Here is a 14,422-nt window from a genome sequence, read left to right on the forward strand (position 1 = left end):
GAACACATAAACAGAAAAGACCTGATCCATCTTCACAGTTTCTCATTTTCTTTCATTAATATTCAGGATTCATATGTTTCCAAAAGCCTGTCAGGGAAATATTGTTAGGCAAATATGTAATTATTCTTTGTTACCTTTTTTTTTTCCTGTGTGTGTCCTCCTGCACTCAGTGTTGTATCAGCGTGCGCTGACGCAAATGGGCATGCTCCAGAGATCACCACTCCAGTTCTCAGCTATGCCTGAGGGGCCACGGGAGGGGGCCACAGGAAGCAAGGAGGGGGGTTCCTCCTAGTTTCAGTATCCATGGTAACACCATCCTGCCCTGCCAGGATGTGTGTCAGTAGTGCTGAAATGGGCTGCAGAGGAGATGGAGGGAGGGAGAGAAAAGAAAGGGGGCAGAATTTAAAGACAACAATGGTGGAAGGTTAAAGTGACACGGGGTAGATTATGGAGTTGGTGTGAATGTCAGCAGTGGATAAATGGACAAATACATAGAGAGAGGCGGGAGCGAGGGAGGGCTATTGAAGTACAAAACAGACAATGTCCAGTGGCTTGAGTTGTACCTGCTAGTTCATTTCACAATAATGTAAAGCCTCTTACACCCCTGTGTCTTCCACCCACATGCGCCGACCCCCACACCTAACACACACACACACACACACACACACACACACCCCTTTCTGTGGCAGCGGGGCCAACACTGGCACTATGCATTTTGGCTAGAGCTGTGACTTCCTTCCTCTCTGCACCTCTCTTCCTGTCCACCTATCTCTGTCTCTCTTTCTCTCTCAATCGTGGGAGTCAAATTGAGTTTACCAAGCTGCCAAGCAGCTCATCAATTGAATAAAGGGCCCAGAGAGAGGCAGGTGAAGGAGGGGATCTACCATTCAATACAGGCCTAATATTTTGATTCTAATACAGCAGAGAGTTGTATTTGTGTTGGTGTAATGGGAAGGTCTGAGTATACTATAGTTTTGATACTGTAGTTTTTTTATATATGTGTTTAGTTTTTGTGTATGTGTTGTGGTGGGATGATAGTGAAGGTGTGCCAGAAGAGGAAACTTGCCAGCTGTTCCCGCTGTGATGGGAACAACAGGGAGACAGATAGAGAGAGAAATAGAGACAGATAATACATGGTTGGGTCTTGTATATTTGTCTGACCACACTGTGATTGTGATAAATGGATTTAATTGATCATTTCTGCTTCAGCTCAGTAACCATAAATAAGAGTTCTGTTATGTTGGCATCCATATTTCACTTATCTTGCCAAATTGAGATGTTGAAAAGAAGTAATTTCTCCTCCATTTAATTCAGAACAGAGCATCTTTCTCTTCAGTGCCTTCGTTTATTCCAATTACATTACAACTCTTTCATCAGAGCTATTGATCATGAGACTATATGCACCATTAGATCTCGACTGCTCTGTCACAGTAGAAAAAGGGCCCCTGTGCTTCACAATATGTATTAGAGATGTCAGAAACAACATTTGACAATGTCTGACTGCTGCCTGAAGAGCACTGGACTTCCTCACAGCGAGAGTGTGAGTCGCGCTAATGAAAGCACATCTGAATCACTGTGTGACCGCTGTGCCGGGTGTGATATTAAAAATGAATCATTGGCCATGTACACTTGACCTGAGAAATACATCCATCATAAATTGATGAAAGAGTGAAAACTTGGAATGACTGAGTGAGATCTGGTACGGGGAGAACAGACGGGGTCAAAGTCAGTCAATATGAGCCTTTATGGCACAGATCAGATCGTATTCTCGCAGCCAGAATCTGCAAAATGTCCTTTGTTTCTCTTTCTGTCTTTTCAATATACACACACACACACTCATTCAGACTCCCTATCAGCTAGAGTATACTGGAAGCACAAGAGGCAATTTCACAGCCCTTGGCCCGAACTACCTCAACACCTGCAACTTCATTACAGTACACTGGCACTGGTCTGCTGCACACACACACATACATACAACTCAGCACAGTTGTGCAACAGCTCGTTTTGTGCCCTTGAATGTGGCACTTCATGATAATGGTGGTAACATGCAGTGTCCAAGTCATATTGCCAGTGCTCTGGTAAACAGCAACTCATTTTGTGGAACAGCCAAAGCAACAGAATAATGAGGACTGCAACAGTGCTGTACAGGTGGAAATACAGTTTCAATCTAAAAAGCACACAAAGAAAACTACTAAACAAATTTTAGCCAACACAATGGGTTACAGAGCCTTGTTCTAGCCTTCTGAATTGTTGCCCACATCTTTTTTTTTTTGCGATTTTAAATAGGTCTGTTGTGCCCACTGATGTCTGTTTCCTCCGGATGGAGAAACAATCGACAAACCACAGCTTTGCAGGCGGGATTAAGAACGGTGATGTCATCTTCCTTCATAGCTAGCAAGCTACCTCTACGAACAATGTGACATAAAAACAAAACATAACTGTAAATGACGTAAATGACTCCTAAACCGACATATTTTTTTGGTGTTTTTGTTTACTGCTCCGACCAACTATCACAGTTTCCATGTCGACTGGAAATAATGTTGGTTGATGTTGGTACAGGAAATATAAAACAAAAGCCAAATGAAATGTCAACTATAGTTTTGATTGTAAAGCTGCAGGCTGCAATTTATTCAGATAATGAAATTCAACTCAACAAAACAACATGTCCCAAGACAATATGAACATTACCAAACACAGTGGATATCAACATGACTCAAAAGAAACACACCATGACAAGCCAACCTAACAACACCAAATCTGCACAGCACATCTTAATGCTAACACACCTCACAACACTATCATTCGAAACACAACCTCACTAGTTCTTCTTCCTGTTTCTTTTCTTCCTCTGACCCCTGACTTCATGTCCTATGGGCTACTCGACAGGTGTCAATCAAACCGAGGTTAACTAAAACACTGTGTGATCATTACTGACTGCGGTTCACTGGCTGGTCGCTCCCCTTGTCATTCACTGTGGCTAGTTGCCTCTCACTCTCTCTTTCATCACTTCTCTTCTCTGCTGGCTTCTCGTTTCTTCTGATGTAAGGTTTGTCACTTCTCTGCCCTCATCTTGACACAGACAAAATGGATACAGCTTATCTCTCCTCGCTGTCAGTCTATTTTTTCCCTTCCTCTCTCCTCCCTGTCTCTCTCTGTACATCCACTGCTTTTCTATTACTGGTTCCTGATTGGTCCTTGATTTACAACAGATAGGTTCGTCTCCCTTTTCTTCTTTTTCTTCTCTCTTCAGCTGTTTCTACTTCATCTTGACTTCAGAATTACTGTCTGTTCCTTGTACTCTCTCCTGCCTTCTTTGCCTTACTCACCTTAACGCTTTCTCTGTCTCACCAGGCATTTTCACCCTCATGCCTCTCACACAAATTCACTGATACAACATACATCTTCCCACTTTCTCCCCTTCTCTCTGTCTGTCCCCCTTTTGTCTTTCTTTTCACCACCACCTCACCCCACTTCACCTCTCCCTCACATGTTATCTCTCCCACCTTCTACCTCTGCCTCTATCTTCTCCACTCTCTACCTAACCCCTTCCCTCCTCCTCATCTCCTTTCATACTGACATCAGCCCCTCACTTCCAACCCCCCAAAGTGGGAACCTACCTCCCCCCTTTTCCCCCCTCTGTCACAGACAGAATGGCCATGCCAGTGTTGATTAGAGCCCGCATGGCCAGATGCTCAGCTAGGCTTAGCGGAGGCCTGTGGGAAAGAGAGCTGCTTATTCTAGCCTCAGGAGATGGATTGAAAACGACGGGAGCTAAAACAAGCAAGCATTCACTCATTACACTCAAACATTGAACACACCCGCACATGCGCACTAGTACACTAGTAATCGCATATGAAGAGAAAATGCCCAAGCACACTGTAAAAAGAGACACTTAAACAATTCTTGTCTTCATGCATTTTGCATTTGATGTTGTGTGCTGAATTATAAGGCGGTGGGATACTCACCCTCTATTGAAGAGCATTGATTTTGCTTGAAGAACAAAACAGCACATGCATGAATATAATATGTTTACTGTGATGCAATTAACTTCAATGTCTTGTTTACCCTTTCTGAGCAAAACAGTTCCTGATACCAGTGCTCTCATTTTCCAAAATTGTATGTCTGTATAGCCCACTGCATTGAACTTATTGGGATGATTTGAATTAGGTAAATCGAGGCCGGAGATCACACTAGCACTAAAGTCAGGTGGTGGCCTGCTATGATGAATCGAGCTGAGAGTTGAAACTCAGAATTTTATAATGACTTTGACAAAGACATTTTTTGTGGATCGGTCAAGTCTGGCCCAATCTGCTTAATAAGGTCAGTAACACAGCTGATTAAAGCAACATTAAATGCCTTTGTGTTGCTGTTTAAAAAAAAAAAAAACACATTTCCATTTCTTTGAGTGTTCGACTCCCACACACAGCCATGCTGTTCCTTTTCTCCCCCTCTCACAGTTTCTATTCCCCATTCTCACATAACTTCACCACAGGATTTATGTCAGTCTCTATTTATCCTTTTTATATTGGGCTCTGATTTACAATTACTTGCCGAGGACGTGACTTGTGTGACAAAGTGCACTTAGGTCTATTTCATAGAAAGCCATCAATATATGAAATGTTGAAGTGGCTGATTTTTTTTTTTTTCAGGGGACTATACTATTTCAATTACACTTCATATAAATCAAGCATACAACATACAGAGCTGAATGAAATAAAACTGCTACCTCAAGGATTTTACTCCACGCTTTTTATTTTATAGGACAATATATGGCTGTAGTCGAATCCATAAATTATATACAAGTCACTCCATAAACCTGAGTCCAAACTGCCCTGAAGACAAACGCAGATTAACAGAAATCTCATTCCAGATCATTTCAGTGAAGGTCTCCTCAAAGCCATTAAGTTGAAGGGTCAGACACAGATAACTAGTCGCTGATCTGGTCAATGATGTTGAGAATGATTAGTAATCATTGAGTTAGATTGTCTAAACCCAAACATAAGTGAGTGTATTCACCAACCTGAAAAGCCTATTTACAATTGAGGAGCAGATTTATAGCATCTTATGTTATCAAGTCTTCATCTGTTAAACCTAAAATTGTTGTATATCTTTTTTTAAATATTTATGTAAACTGTCCCTTAAATCTGCTACATAAATTTCTTTGAAAGTAACCACTATGGAGGAGAGAAAATCCAATTTGCTGAGATGCTATGTTTACAATTTTTTGGCAGGTGGATGACACAATACCTGCTGCTAAGCACTAAAGAAACACATTGACAGGCTTGTTATTCAGCAGCTTAAGTTTACATGGGGTGCATTTTGTATTGTGTTTAAAACATAAAATCCCAGTGGCACTTAACAAGTTAAAGGATTTGAATAAATTCTCCTTGAATATCTTTAGAGCTTATTAATGTTTTGAATTTAACTGAGCTGTAAAATTGTTAAAATGTGTTTGTTACGTGGTTCTAATCGGACGACATAGCGAGCATGATGAAATTGTGGGCAATTGCCTTAGAAGTCTTCACTCTTAATTATCTTTCTGTCACTGGTAATATTAAAAGTATAAACATTCTTAGAACTTGTTTCAGAAGTGCTGCTTACCTTGAATGTATGTTACACTTCATGGAGAATAGAGAGGTGAGACAGATTGGTTTGGGCTGCACAGGGTTTGTCTTGTGTGTTGACCAATCTGCTGCTGTCCTCCAGTCTACCAGAATAGAAGAGGAAAAGGTTGTTTTGGATTGAGGCTTTTCTCCAGTGTAAAACACCAAAAAAGAACCCACATTCTGCATCGGATTATCTTGTGTATTGGCCATTTTGCAATTTTGCACAATAGAGCAGTGGAAAAGATCTGTTTAGTAGTTAGTACTTGTCTGTGAAACTTTCCTACAGTCTATAAGACCACAGAAGAGCTGCTGAGTAGAGGTTGGAGATGTTGGTTTGGACTAGAGGTCTTCATCGGTCCAAAGACTTTACCCAAAAAGATCGGGAAATATACTACCTGTAACCAAACCAGACCCGTCACAGGTAGACACAGACCCGATCAGCACAGATTTCACAGCTGTAAAAAATAGCCTGTGCATGGCTGTGGTGCAAATAATCCATCCTCCTTGCCAAGAAAGTTGGAAAATACACCCAGGTGTACTGTTATTCCTCTCTAAAGGAGAGGATTGAAACAGCATGGCTAATCTACTTGTTACTTCAGCTTGCAAGTCCACTTGCTGTCATAGCGACGGATGACAAAACCGACTCATTCAGAATCAGTTTAGTTGCATCTAGCACAATAAAGATAACTTTGAGAGTTTGTGAACATAATAACGGTAGCTCGTTGTCAACTGTTGCTAACGTTAGCACTGCTATCAACTACTGCCCTGTGACCCTTCACCTCCCGAGTAGGGGCACTTGCGACACGCAGGTAATCTGAAACAAGAGGAAGCTTAATGTTGTGTGTTTATGTGTGTGTCAGAGAGAGAGAGAGAGACATAGACAGACACAGAGACACAGACAGAGACAGAGACAAAGAGAGAGCATGAATGTGTGTGTGTGTGTGTGTGTGTGTGTGTGTGTGTGTGTGTGTGTGTGTGTGTGTGTGTGTGTGTGGCCCATACTCAGGCCTGCCAGCTATCCTCCAGGAAGATAAACTCAGTGTTTGCGTGTGTTCAAGTCAGTGAGTGCTATTTCACTTGCATAAGTGGTTCTTCTCCTTGACAAGATTGCATTTAAAGGCAATGACCTCATCCTTAATGCAAGCAGTAACTACATGGTGCGGGCATTGGCCTTTGCAGGTCTGGAATAAGCACTGAGTTACAATCTTGTGTTGTTTACCAATGCATTGACTTACCCAAGATGGCTACCTTGTGAAGGTCATTGTTTATAATATTGCCCCTCTCTTGGGTTACATGGTGTGCATGGTTTGCTCCTGGCTGCTGTTGTATGGGGTTACAAATGGACTTAATAAAGGAGAACGACAAATAAGAGAGAAGGGATAAACAGAGATGGACTGAGGCACTCAGTGTGACAATAAGAGAAGATGAGTGTAATAGAGATGGAAGGTGAAATGACTGTGCTGAAGGTATTTTAACTTAAGTGCAATTCAGGTCAAGTCTGCTCTCGCCAACCTGAGTCCAAGAGTGCCTCTTGGGTTGCAGACTGTCAGAAATGCCATTTGTAGGGCTTCAGATTTGCTCAAGTCTGAACTGATAGAGTACCATGTGTTCTCTGTTTAACAGTTCTGCATCTGCTTCTTCATTTTCCATTTCCATATTTTAACCAGCTCACACATCCCAAACTATTACATCTGGATTTCTTCATTGCATAAAAGCATCACGATCACTTCCTCGACGATGGGAGAGGACAGACCAGATGACCTCTGCTGAGATGCTCATCTCATCCATTAGGGGGTACATGTGTTTATTTGTGTCAGGGAACATCACTTACACAAAATGTAATACGCGTCAGAGTTCATACTCATTTTACAAATTGCAGCAGTTCACAGCAATTAACCCGCTGATGTCTAATAATCCTGTTGTAAAGGAGAGAACACGCGCATCAAGACAGACGGCATCTTTGTGTGTACAATTTTCAGCATGTACCAGAAAAGTGACGCTTTTACACTGAAACCTGTACCTCAATATATTGTGTTTTTCTGTCGCTCATCCAAATGCTATTATGATAATAATTAACTTGTCTCTTACCCGTAACAGATGTTTCTTTCTTAATGCAAACTTTAACGTTGTAACCCCACTGTACACAACCAGACTGGCAACAAAATTGTCTCCCAATGTGTTTGGGAAGCAACTGACTCGTTGCACTTGGTCTGCGATACAGACCAAGTAGAGTTTTTGGTAGAGCAGTGGGAGCGTTGATTGTAGGACAAGCGGACGTCTGGGCAGGACAGACGTGAGTTTATGTAAATTGGTCGCATACAGTGGGGCTCCATTGTTACAGTAAAGCCTGCTTTGGAGGTTACGCTTTTAAGTTTTAACTTCACTGGCGAAAAAAGGACATACTTTACTACATATCAATATCATAAAGAAGCTGCATTTCAGTGCTAATTGTTTGCTTGCATGTGGCAGCAGAAATTTTCTCCTACCAGTGTTTATGCATTGGCGGGCCATGTGTTAAACAATATCCTTCCACTCTGCTGTGTCTGATTGCACTTTTGTAGACATAACAGATATGTTGCTTAGTAGTTCTGAATAAACAGTAGATTCAGTTGGTCACAAGGGACTGATCTGATCTGCTTTGGTCATTAACATATTGTTAGAAATGCTTGCTATCATTAGCAAGACAAATAAAGGCTTGCAGCAGTAGTGTCCACACTTTCTGAATTGCTAAACAATACATTTTATTTGCTAATGTTGTCCTGTTACCATAATCTGCTTCCATGAACTGAATTTGCTGACACTATTAACATGATAGTACAGTTTTAGCAGACATAGAAGAGGGTATTTATAGGGCAAATATAGTGTAAAATCATCAAAACAAAGGTGTCCTCCTTTTCGTTTCCTCTAAAATATATATGCATTTCACCACAAGTGCAACAAAGTCTGTTAGTGTGCATTTTTGTGTGTACCTCCCAGGCAACAATCTAGGGAATAAGTAGAAATTTAAGACCTTACCATCCTCACTGCTTGCTCATATTTATGCATTTATTTGTTTGTCTGTGTGTAGTTTATAATGTGTGCATACACACACACACACCTGGCTCTGGTGCCTTGTAGCATCTGGACTGCCTTGACTCAGGTGCAGTCCTTTAAGCACTCTGAGTCTTTCATACTTTTAATAAATTTGCTTTCATTCACGCCGAATCTGGGGCATTCGCTTTCATTCACATTTTATTGTTGGTGTATGTGTGTTTTAAATTAAAAAGGATTACAGTTTTTGGAAAGTACATTCTCTTAACTTTCTGTGGTTTTCCAGCTTTTGTGTTGTTAGACTTCATTTAGTTCAGATTACAGTCTTATGTTCCAGTTTCCCCCACTGCTTCAGCTAATTAAACCTGGTCTGTATTATGAACAGGTCCGTTAATCCCTTTGATGAAAACAGATAGGAAAGTGCCCTTGTGCTATAAAAAAAAACAGCAGGAAAACTGCAACTGCAACAGCAAAAACTCACGTACGTGTGTGTGTGTGTGTGTGTGTGTGTGTGTGTGTGTGTGTGTGTGTGTGTGTGTGTGTGTGTGTGTGTGTGTGTGTTGTGTGTGTGTGTGTCATGTAGGACAAACTAAGGACGGTGAGCAGGCTATGTGAATGACATGTTGCTCCACCTAATAGGCTCTCTTGCCATTCAGACTCCCTCTTTCGTTTTGATCTCTGACAGAAATGTGGCTGAAGGAGATGAAGCTCTCTCTCTCTGCCTCCTTCCCTCGCTCCATCTCTTTCTTTCTCTCTTTCTCACACAATCACACACACACACACACACACACACACACACACACACACACACACACACACACACACACACACACACACACACAGGCCAACTCAGAGCCTGACAGTCCACCTTTAATTTGAATCTAAATCAGGTGAGGTGCTTGTGAAAAGTGGAGCATGGCGGGTAATTCTCTAGGCACACTGTTTCTGGAAGAGGCTAATGACCTTTCAGTATTTTGGAGAGGACAGACGTTATTGTTACACTACCTAAAGATAGTTAACCAGCAGTGTCATGATATGAGATTTTTTAAAATAATTTCTTAGCTTGTACGCACAGACATAGGTAAAGACAATTCGTTGGTGTTTCAGGGCTCTCTTGCTGTGTACATTCAGCACCATGAACACACACACACACACACACACACACACACACACACACACACACACACACATACTTATGCACACGCACACCCTCTAGCACACACATACCAGCAGTGCTAATAGTCCCAGAGAAGACCAGTTGCCAGTTGACTGAGAGGTGGCCTGATCAAGGTAGCTCTGATCGGTTTTGTTAAGTGATCTTAATTTTAAGCTGCTAGCACTACATTCAACCATGCTTTTGAAGGGAATGCCACAACAATGCAGCCCATCACATAATACAGGTGAGACATGAAAACCAGACTTGTGTCACAGTTTTGGTTTGATAAACCTTTTAACGACTTCAAGATTTTTCACCACAGCAGATTTTTGGTAGTTGTTTAATTTGTATTTGAATTTTACTCAATATTTCTCCATTTGTTGAAATCAATCTTTGTTTTTACCACTTTTCATTTGCTACTACTTTTTTATGTCATGCAGTGTTTTGTGTTTAAGATAAAGAAGTTTATTCAGAGTGTTAGTGTCAGTGGTAGTACACTCTGACTCATGTACGTATGCGAGTACTGCATCTAACATAATCTAATCTAACATCTGGTCTTTATGGTTGTCTTATTTCATCTGTTTATTTTAAGATGAATGATTGAAAGTACAGCAAAAATGCAATAATTGTACCACAAATGAAAGGTTGTTTGTTTTTAAATTTCAAATTTGTCATATTTGGATAAGTATTACAAAAAGATACATTCAAATCACCCAAAAAAGTGTCCTCATCCTGGACCATCCCAATTCATCTTGAATGTATTCACTGTCTACTGACATTGATTGTTAAAAGATTTGATTGATTCTGAGTTACAATGTCATTCTTGATGATAATAATCAAAGTGAACCAAAAGAGGAAATCAAGATGCACTATAGAAAGGGAAGCAGTTTTATCACTGAGATGGTAATAAAACAAAATGCAATGTAATACACTTGAAGAATTGTACAAAGAGGGGAAGATAAAGCACAAGAGGAAAGGTGATGATTTAGATTTCATCCCTTTTTGGAATAGATGTACCGGAACATAAAATGGAGATTGTCCGGGTATCTTGACAGTAAGTACAGTATATCGCCATGTTAAATGTCAGTTTTGAATAAATTATTGTCAAGAAAACTAATAATAACTTTTATAATAACTAATAAAATAACAAATATTTAAAATACATTCTCATATAAAAGTGCTACAAGCTACCTATATGTCTTTATAAAAGATGAGTCAATCATATTTGTCAAAAGGAAAAGTGAAAAAAAGGGAGAGGAAAAAGGAGAGGAAAAAGGGATTAGGCTGTTGATTGGATATGGTTCCCAATTCAGCTCCCTGCCAGTGCCAATAAGAAGGAGGAGATACAACAGTAAAGAAGGGGGAAGAGAGGACAAGGTGGAGGTGGAGGAATTAGATTGTTATGGAGTCAAGACCCCGAACAGGCTGTCAGATGCTGCTCACTTGCTGCACAGTCTCTTTACACGCACACAAACCCACGGCTGGTGTGTGTGCGTGTGTGTGTGTGTGTGTGTGTGTGTGTGTGTGTGTGTGTGTGTGTGTGTGTGTGTGTGTGTGTGTGTGTCCCAGTGATAAATCTTAATTATACAATGGAGTGCAGGCCATGTGCCATCTCATCATACCATGACAAATCTCATAAGCAGCACTAGAGAGCGTGAGAGGAAGGGTGAGAGAGTGAGTGAAAACATGTGCACGCCATATCTATACAGAAAAGAATGAAAAGCAGAATTGAGGCAGCACAAAAGATTGGTTGTAAAGTGAAGTAAATATTTTTTCTTGGGTGAAACTACTGTGACCCCTCTTTTAAGGGTTCGATTAGAGAACATAAAAGACTTTTTGTGTTTTTGTTTTTTTTGCCATAAGCCCTGTCAATACTAAAAAACTGCAGTTGCTACCATTGAATGGATCTAATTTTGTCAAAGGATGAGCTGGCGGATGAATACACAGTTCTAGCATGTCGAGGGAAAGAATGGTGCTGGGGGCGTTTCTGTGGCCCGCTGAGTCATAGTGGCCAGGGTGAGCTCTAAAAGCAGCCCCCCAGCCCCCCAGAGTAATGGTTAATCGTGGGAAGTCTGGTGTTAGGGTAAGTGTGCCTGTGTGTAGGTCGAGCCTGTTTGTGGCCAGTTGCAGTGGGTTTTGGCGTGCCGTGGTGTGACAGGGCCAGTCAGGCGGATGCGGCGTGTGTTGTTGTAGCCGTGGCGGTGGGGAAAGCCTAGTATAAGCAGCTCTCAGCTCTGCTGGCTGGGAGAAGAGCCGGGGCAGCTCTCCCATAATCAAAAGCAAAAAAAAAAGCTCTGTCCTTTTGTTGTCATGTCTGTTGTGTTCCCTCTGCTGTGGGTTTGGGAGTCCGGTCTGTGTGTCCTCCTTGTTGTCTGTGACTGTCCCGTTGTAACATTCGGTCCTATTCTGGACCCTTGTGTGGTGCTCCGTCGCTACAAAATCTGACACAGGCATAGTCCACTTCCTGGAATGGTGGTGTCGTCCCAGGAAGTGTAACCTTTGAACCACAAAGCACTGACCAGAAAGTTGTAAATGGCAGAGAGTAACATTCTCCTAATCACAGAAACAGAAAATGTACATCATGTAACACACAGCTGTTTTGGATGAACTTAATTTTATTTCCACAGGTAATACAACATACAACAGGAAAAGGCATGTAATACAGAGTGGGAAAAAAAAGTCTTTTTGATTAATCAGTTTTTATTTTGCCAAATTAACATGTTAGAGTTTGTGTTCTCCCGGATTTTGGTGGTTTTCTATCTAAGTAAATTTAATAATAGTCTACCAGTCCTCAGTGTGCTGTCTTTTCATTTACTTAGTCGTTTAGTATGTGGTATTTTCTGGCCGTTCACTTTATTATACCAGTACCATAAATATTTGTGATCTTCAAATGGTATGTAGAAATAACTGTAGTTGATGTATTTTCTCTTGTCAGACCTAAAGAAACCGTTTCTTAACAGTACAGTAGGTGACTTTTTAAAACTGACTTTGCTGCACAGTACTTTTTTTTCTTGGAAGCAAAAAACCTATGCCCATTCCTGCCCTTTAGTTTACTGCTATTTTTAACTGCCCAATAAAGGAAAAGTCTGAGCAAGCAGCTACAACTAAAATATATCAAACGAACCAAAGAAGGGACACTTAGGCTACCAAGTCTCCTGCCATTTGTAGTATAGTGCCCCTTTAAATACAACAAGCAGACATTTATCATAAAGCTCTGGATAGTTTCCTTTCTTATTGGCTCTTCCTATGGTACATGCAACGTATTGCCTCTTGGCAAATATTGATCCTTGTTGATATGTAACAAGTGTTCATGCATGTATCTGTGGAGACACCTATGCAGATGTGTATTAATGTTAAATCCTGTGGTGTAGCTCAGGCTCGCTCTGTGTCTTTGTTGACGTGTCTGATGCAGGATAATTGTCTCTCTGTCACTCAGACCTGCAGCAGCTGCGACTGCAGAGCGTCACGGTTTCACAAATACACCATTTGCCTATCTACATTATTTCTTGAAAGTCTCAGTACTGTATAGAATATACGAACCAAAATGTATGTATACAGTTTAGAAACACATGCACATATTTGCTCATATACACACACATATACTCAGATGGCTGCACGTAAGAGTAACTAAGGACTGGAACTCTGACATAATTTACTGCCTGACTGCATTTAACATCCGCTTTCTCCTTCCCAGCTCTTCATCTCATCCAGTTTGAGCTGGAGTCACTGAATAACATAAAACATTTCTGTCAGAGTGTCTTCAGCGTTTGAATTATACGTGAGGGACTGTGCCTTTGCTGAGTATGTGTGTTTGTGTATGTATGCCATTGCAGTGCTGTGATTTCTTTTCTTAAACCAGGCTTGGATGTAAAATTGCTGTTTTTCTTTGCATTTTTAATAAGTACTTAAAAAAAAAGACATCAGGTCCAACATTTCATAGTACATGCTTGGTTTGCCATCCCCCCCAAAACGGGACTGCTGCTTGCAGAGAAAGAGACCACGGGAGAAAAGTCTTTCTATAGCAAACCTCAGACCATGACAGAAGGATAAACAAAACAAAAAACCCACTTTCTTTTACAGGTGAACTCCTGAGTCAAACACAAGCCTGCTCATGATTTCAGCCTGTTTCTTTCTGTCTATCTGATGCCACTCCTGCAGGCTCAGGTCACAGCTCCATTATTTGTCAAAGACTCACTGATTTCTTCTGTCTTCATTTCTGCAGGCACAGAAATCGTGGATAGAAAGAGCATTCAGCAAGAGAGAATGTGTTCATATCATAGTGAGCGCCAAAGACCCCCATAGGTAAGTAATAATGTGTGTGAAGGAAATGGAAAAAATATGAATGCATTACTTGGTGTGTTTACCTGTAAAAATTCCATTCTTCTTAGTTCCAGATAGTTATTTTTGTTTTGAATTGTGGAAGAAGCAAAGGATAAAGAAAGTCTTTTTTAGCTAAAAGAAGTATATGTATTTAGGATTAAGCTGCTTCATTATTTGCTATAAAAGCTACAAGACCTTAATGAGTGAGTTAGCCAATGTGACCTCACAGATAGCATATTAGGAGCCCTGTTTCACTACTGACCTTTTAAAACATGCCTCAGAGTAATATCACGCTGGCCTCTATTTGCAT

The 14,422-nt window shown here is 40.9% G+C and overlaps 1 protein-coding gene across 4 annotated transcripts in view; it reads left to right on the top strand.

The window, feature by feature from the left end:
• trpm3 (transient receptor potential cation channel, subfamily M, member 3) overlaps positions 1-14,422 on the top strand; it is a 132,260-nt gene that overhangs the window by 51,719 nt on the left and 66,119 nt on the right. For all 4 annotated transcript variants that reach the window (XM_068703377.1, XM_068703378.1, XM_068703380.1 and 1 more), the window contains exon 2: positions 14,015-14,094. In XM_068703377.1, the coding sequence (XP_068559478.1) occupies positions 14,015-14,094 (80 nt within the window). The remainder of the gene's footprint in view (positions 1-14,014; positions 14,095-14,422) is intronic.

Source organism: Cebidichthys violaceus, unplaced genomic scaffold, assembly GCF_023349555.1.
Source record: "Cebidichthys violaceus isolate CVI_PGR_0920_01 unplaced genomic scaffold, fCebVio1.0.p SCAF_9, whole genome shotgun sequence".
Classification (NCBI taxonomy): domain Eukaryota; kingdom Metazoa; phylum Chordata; class Actinopteri; order Perciformes; family Stichaeidae; genus Cebidichthys; species Cebidichthys violaceus.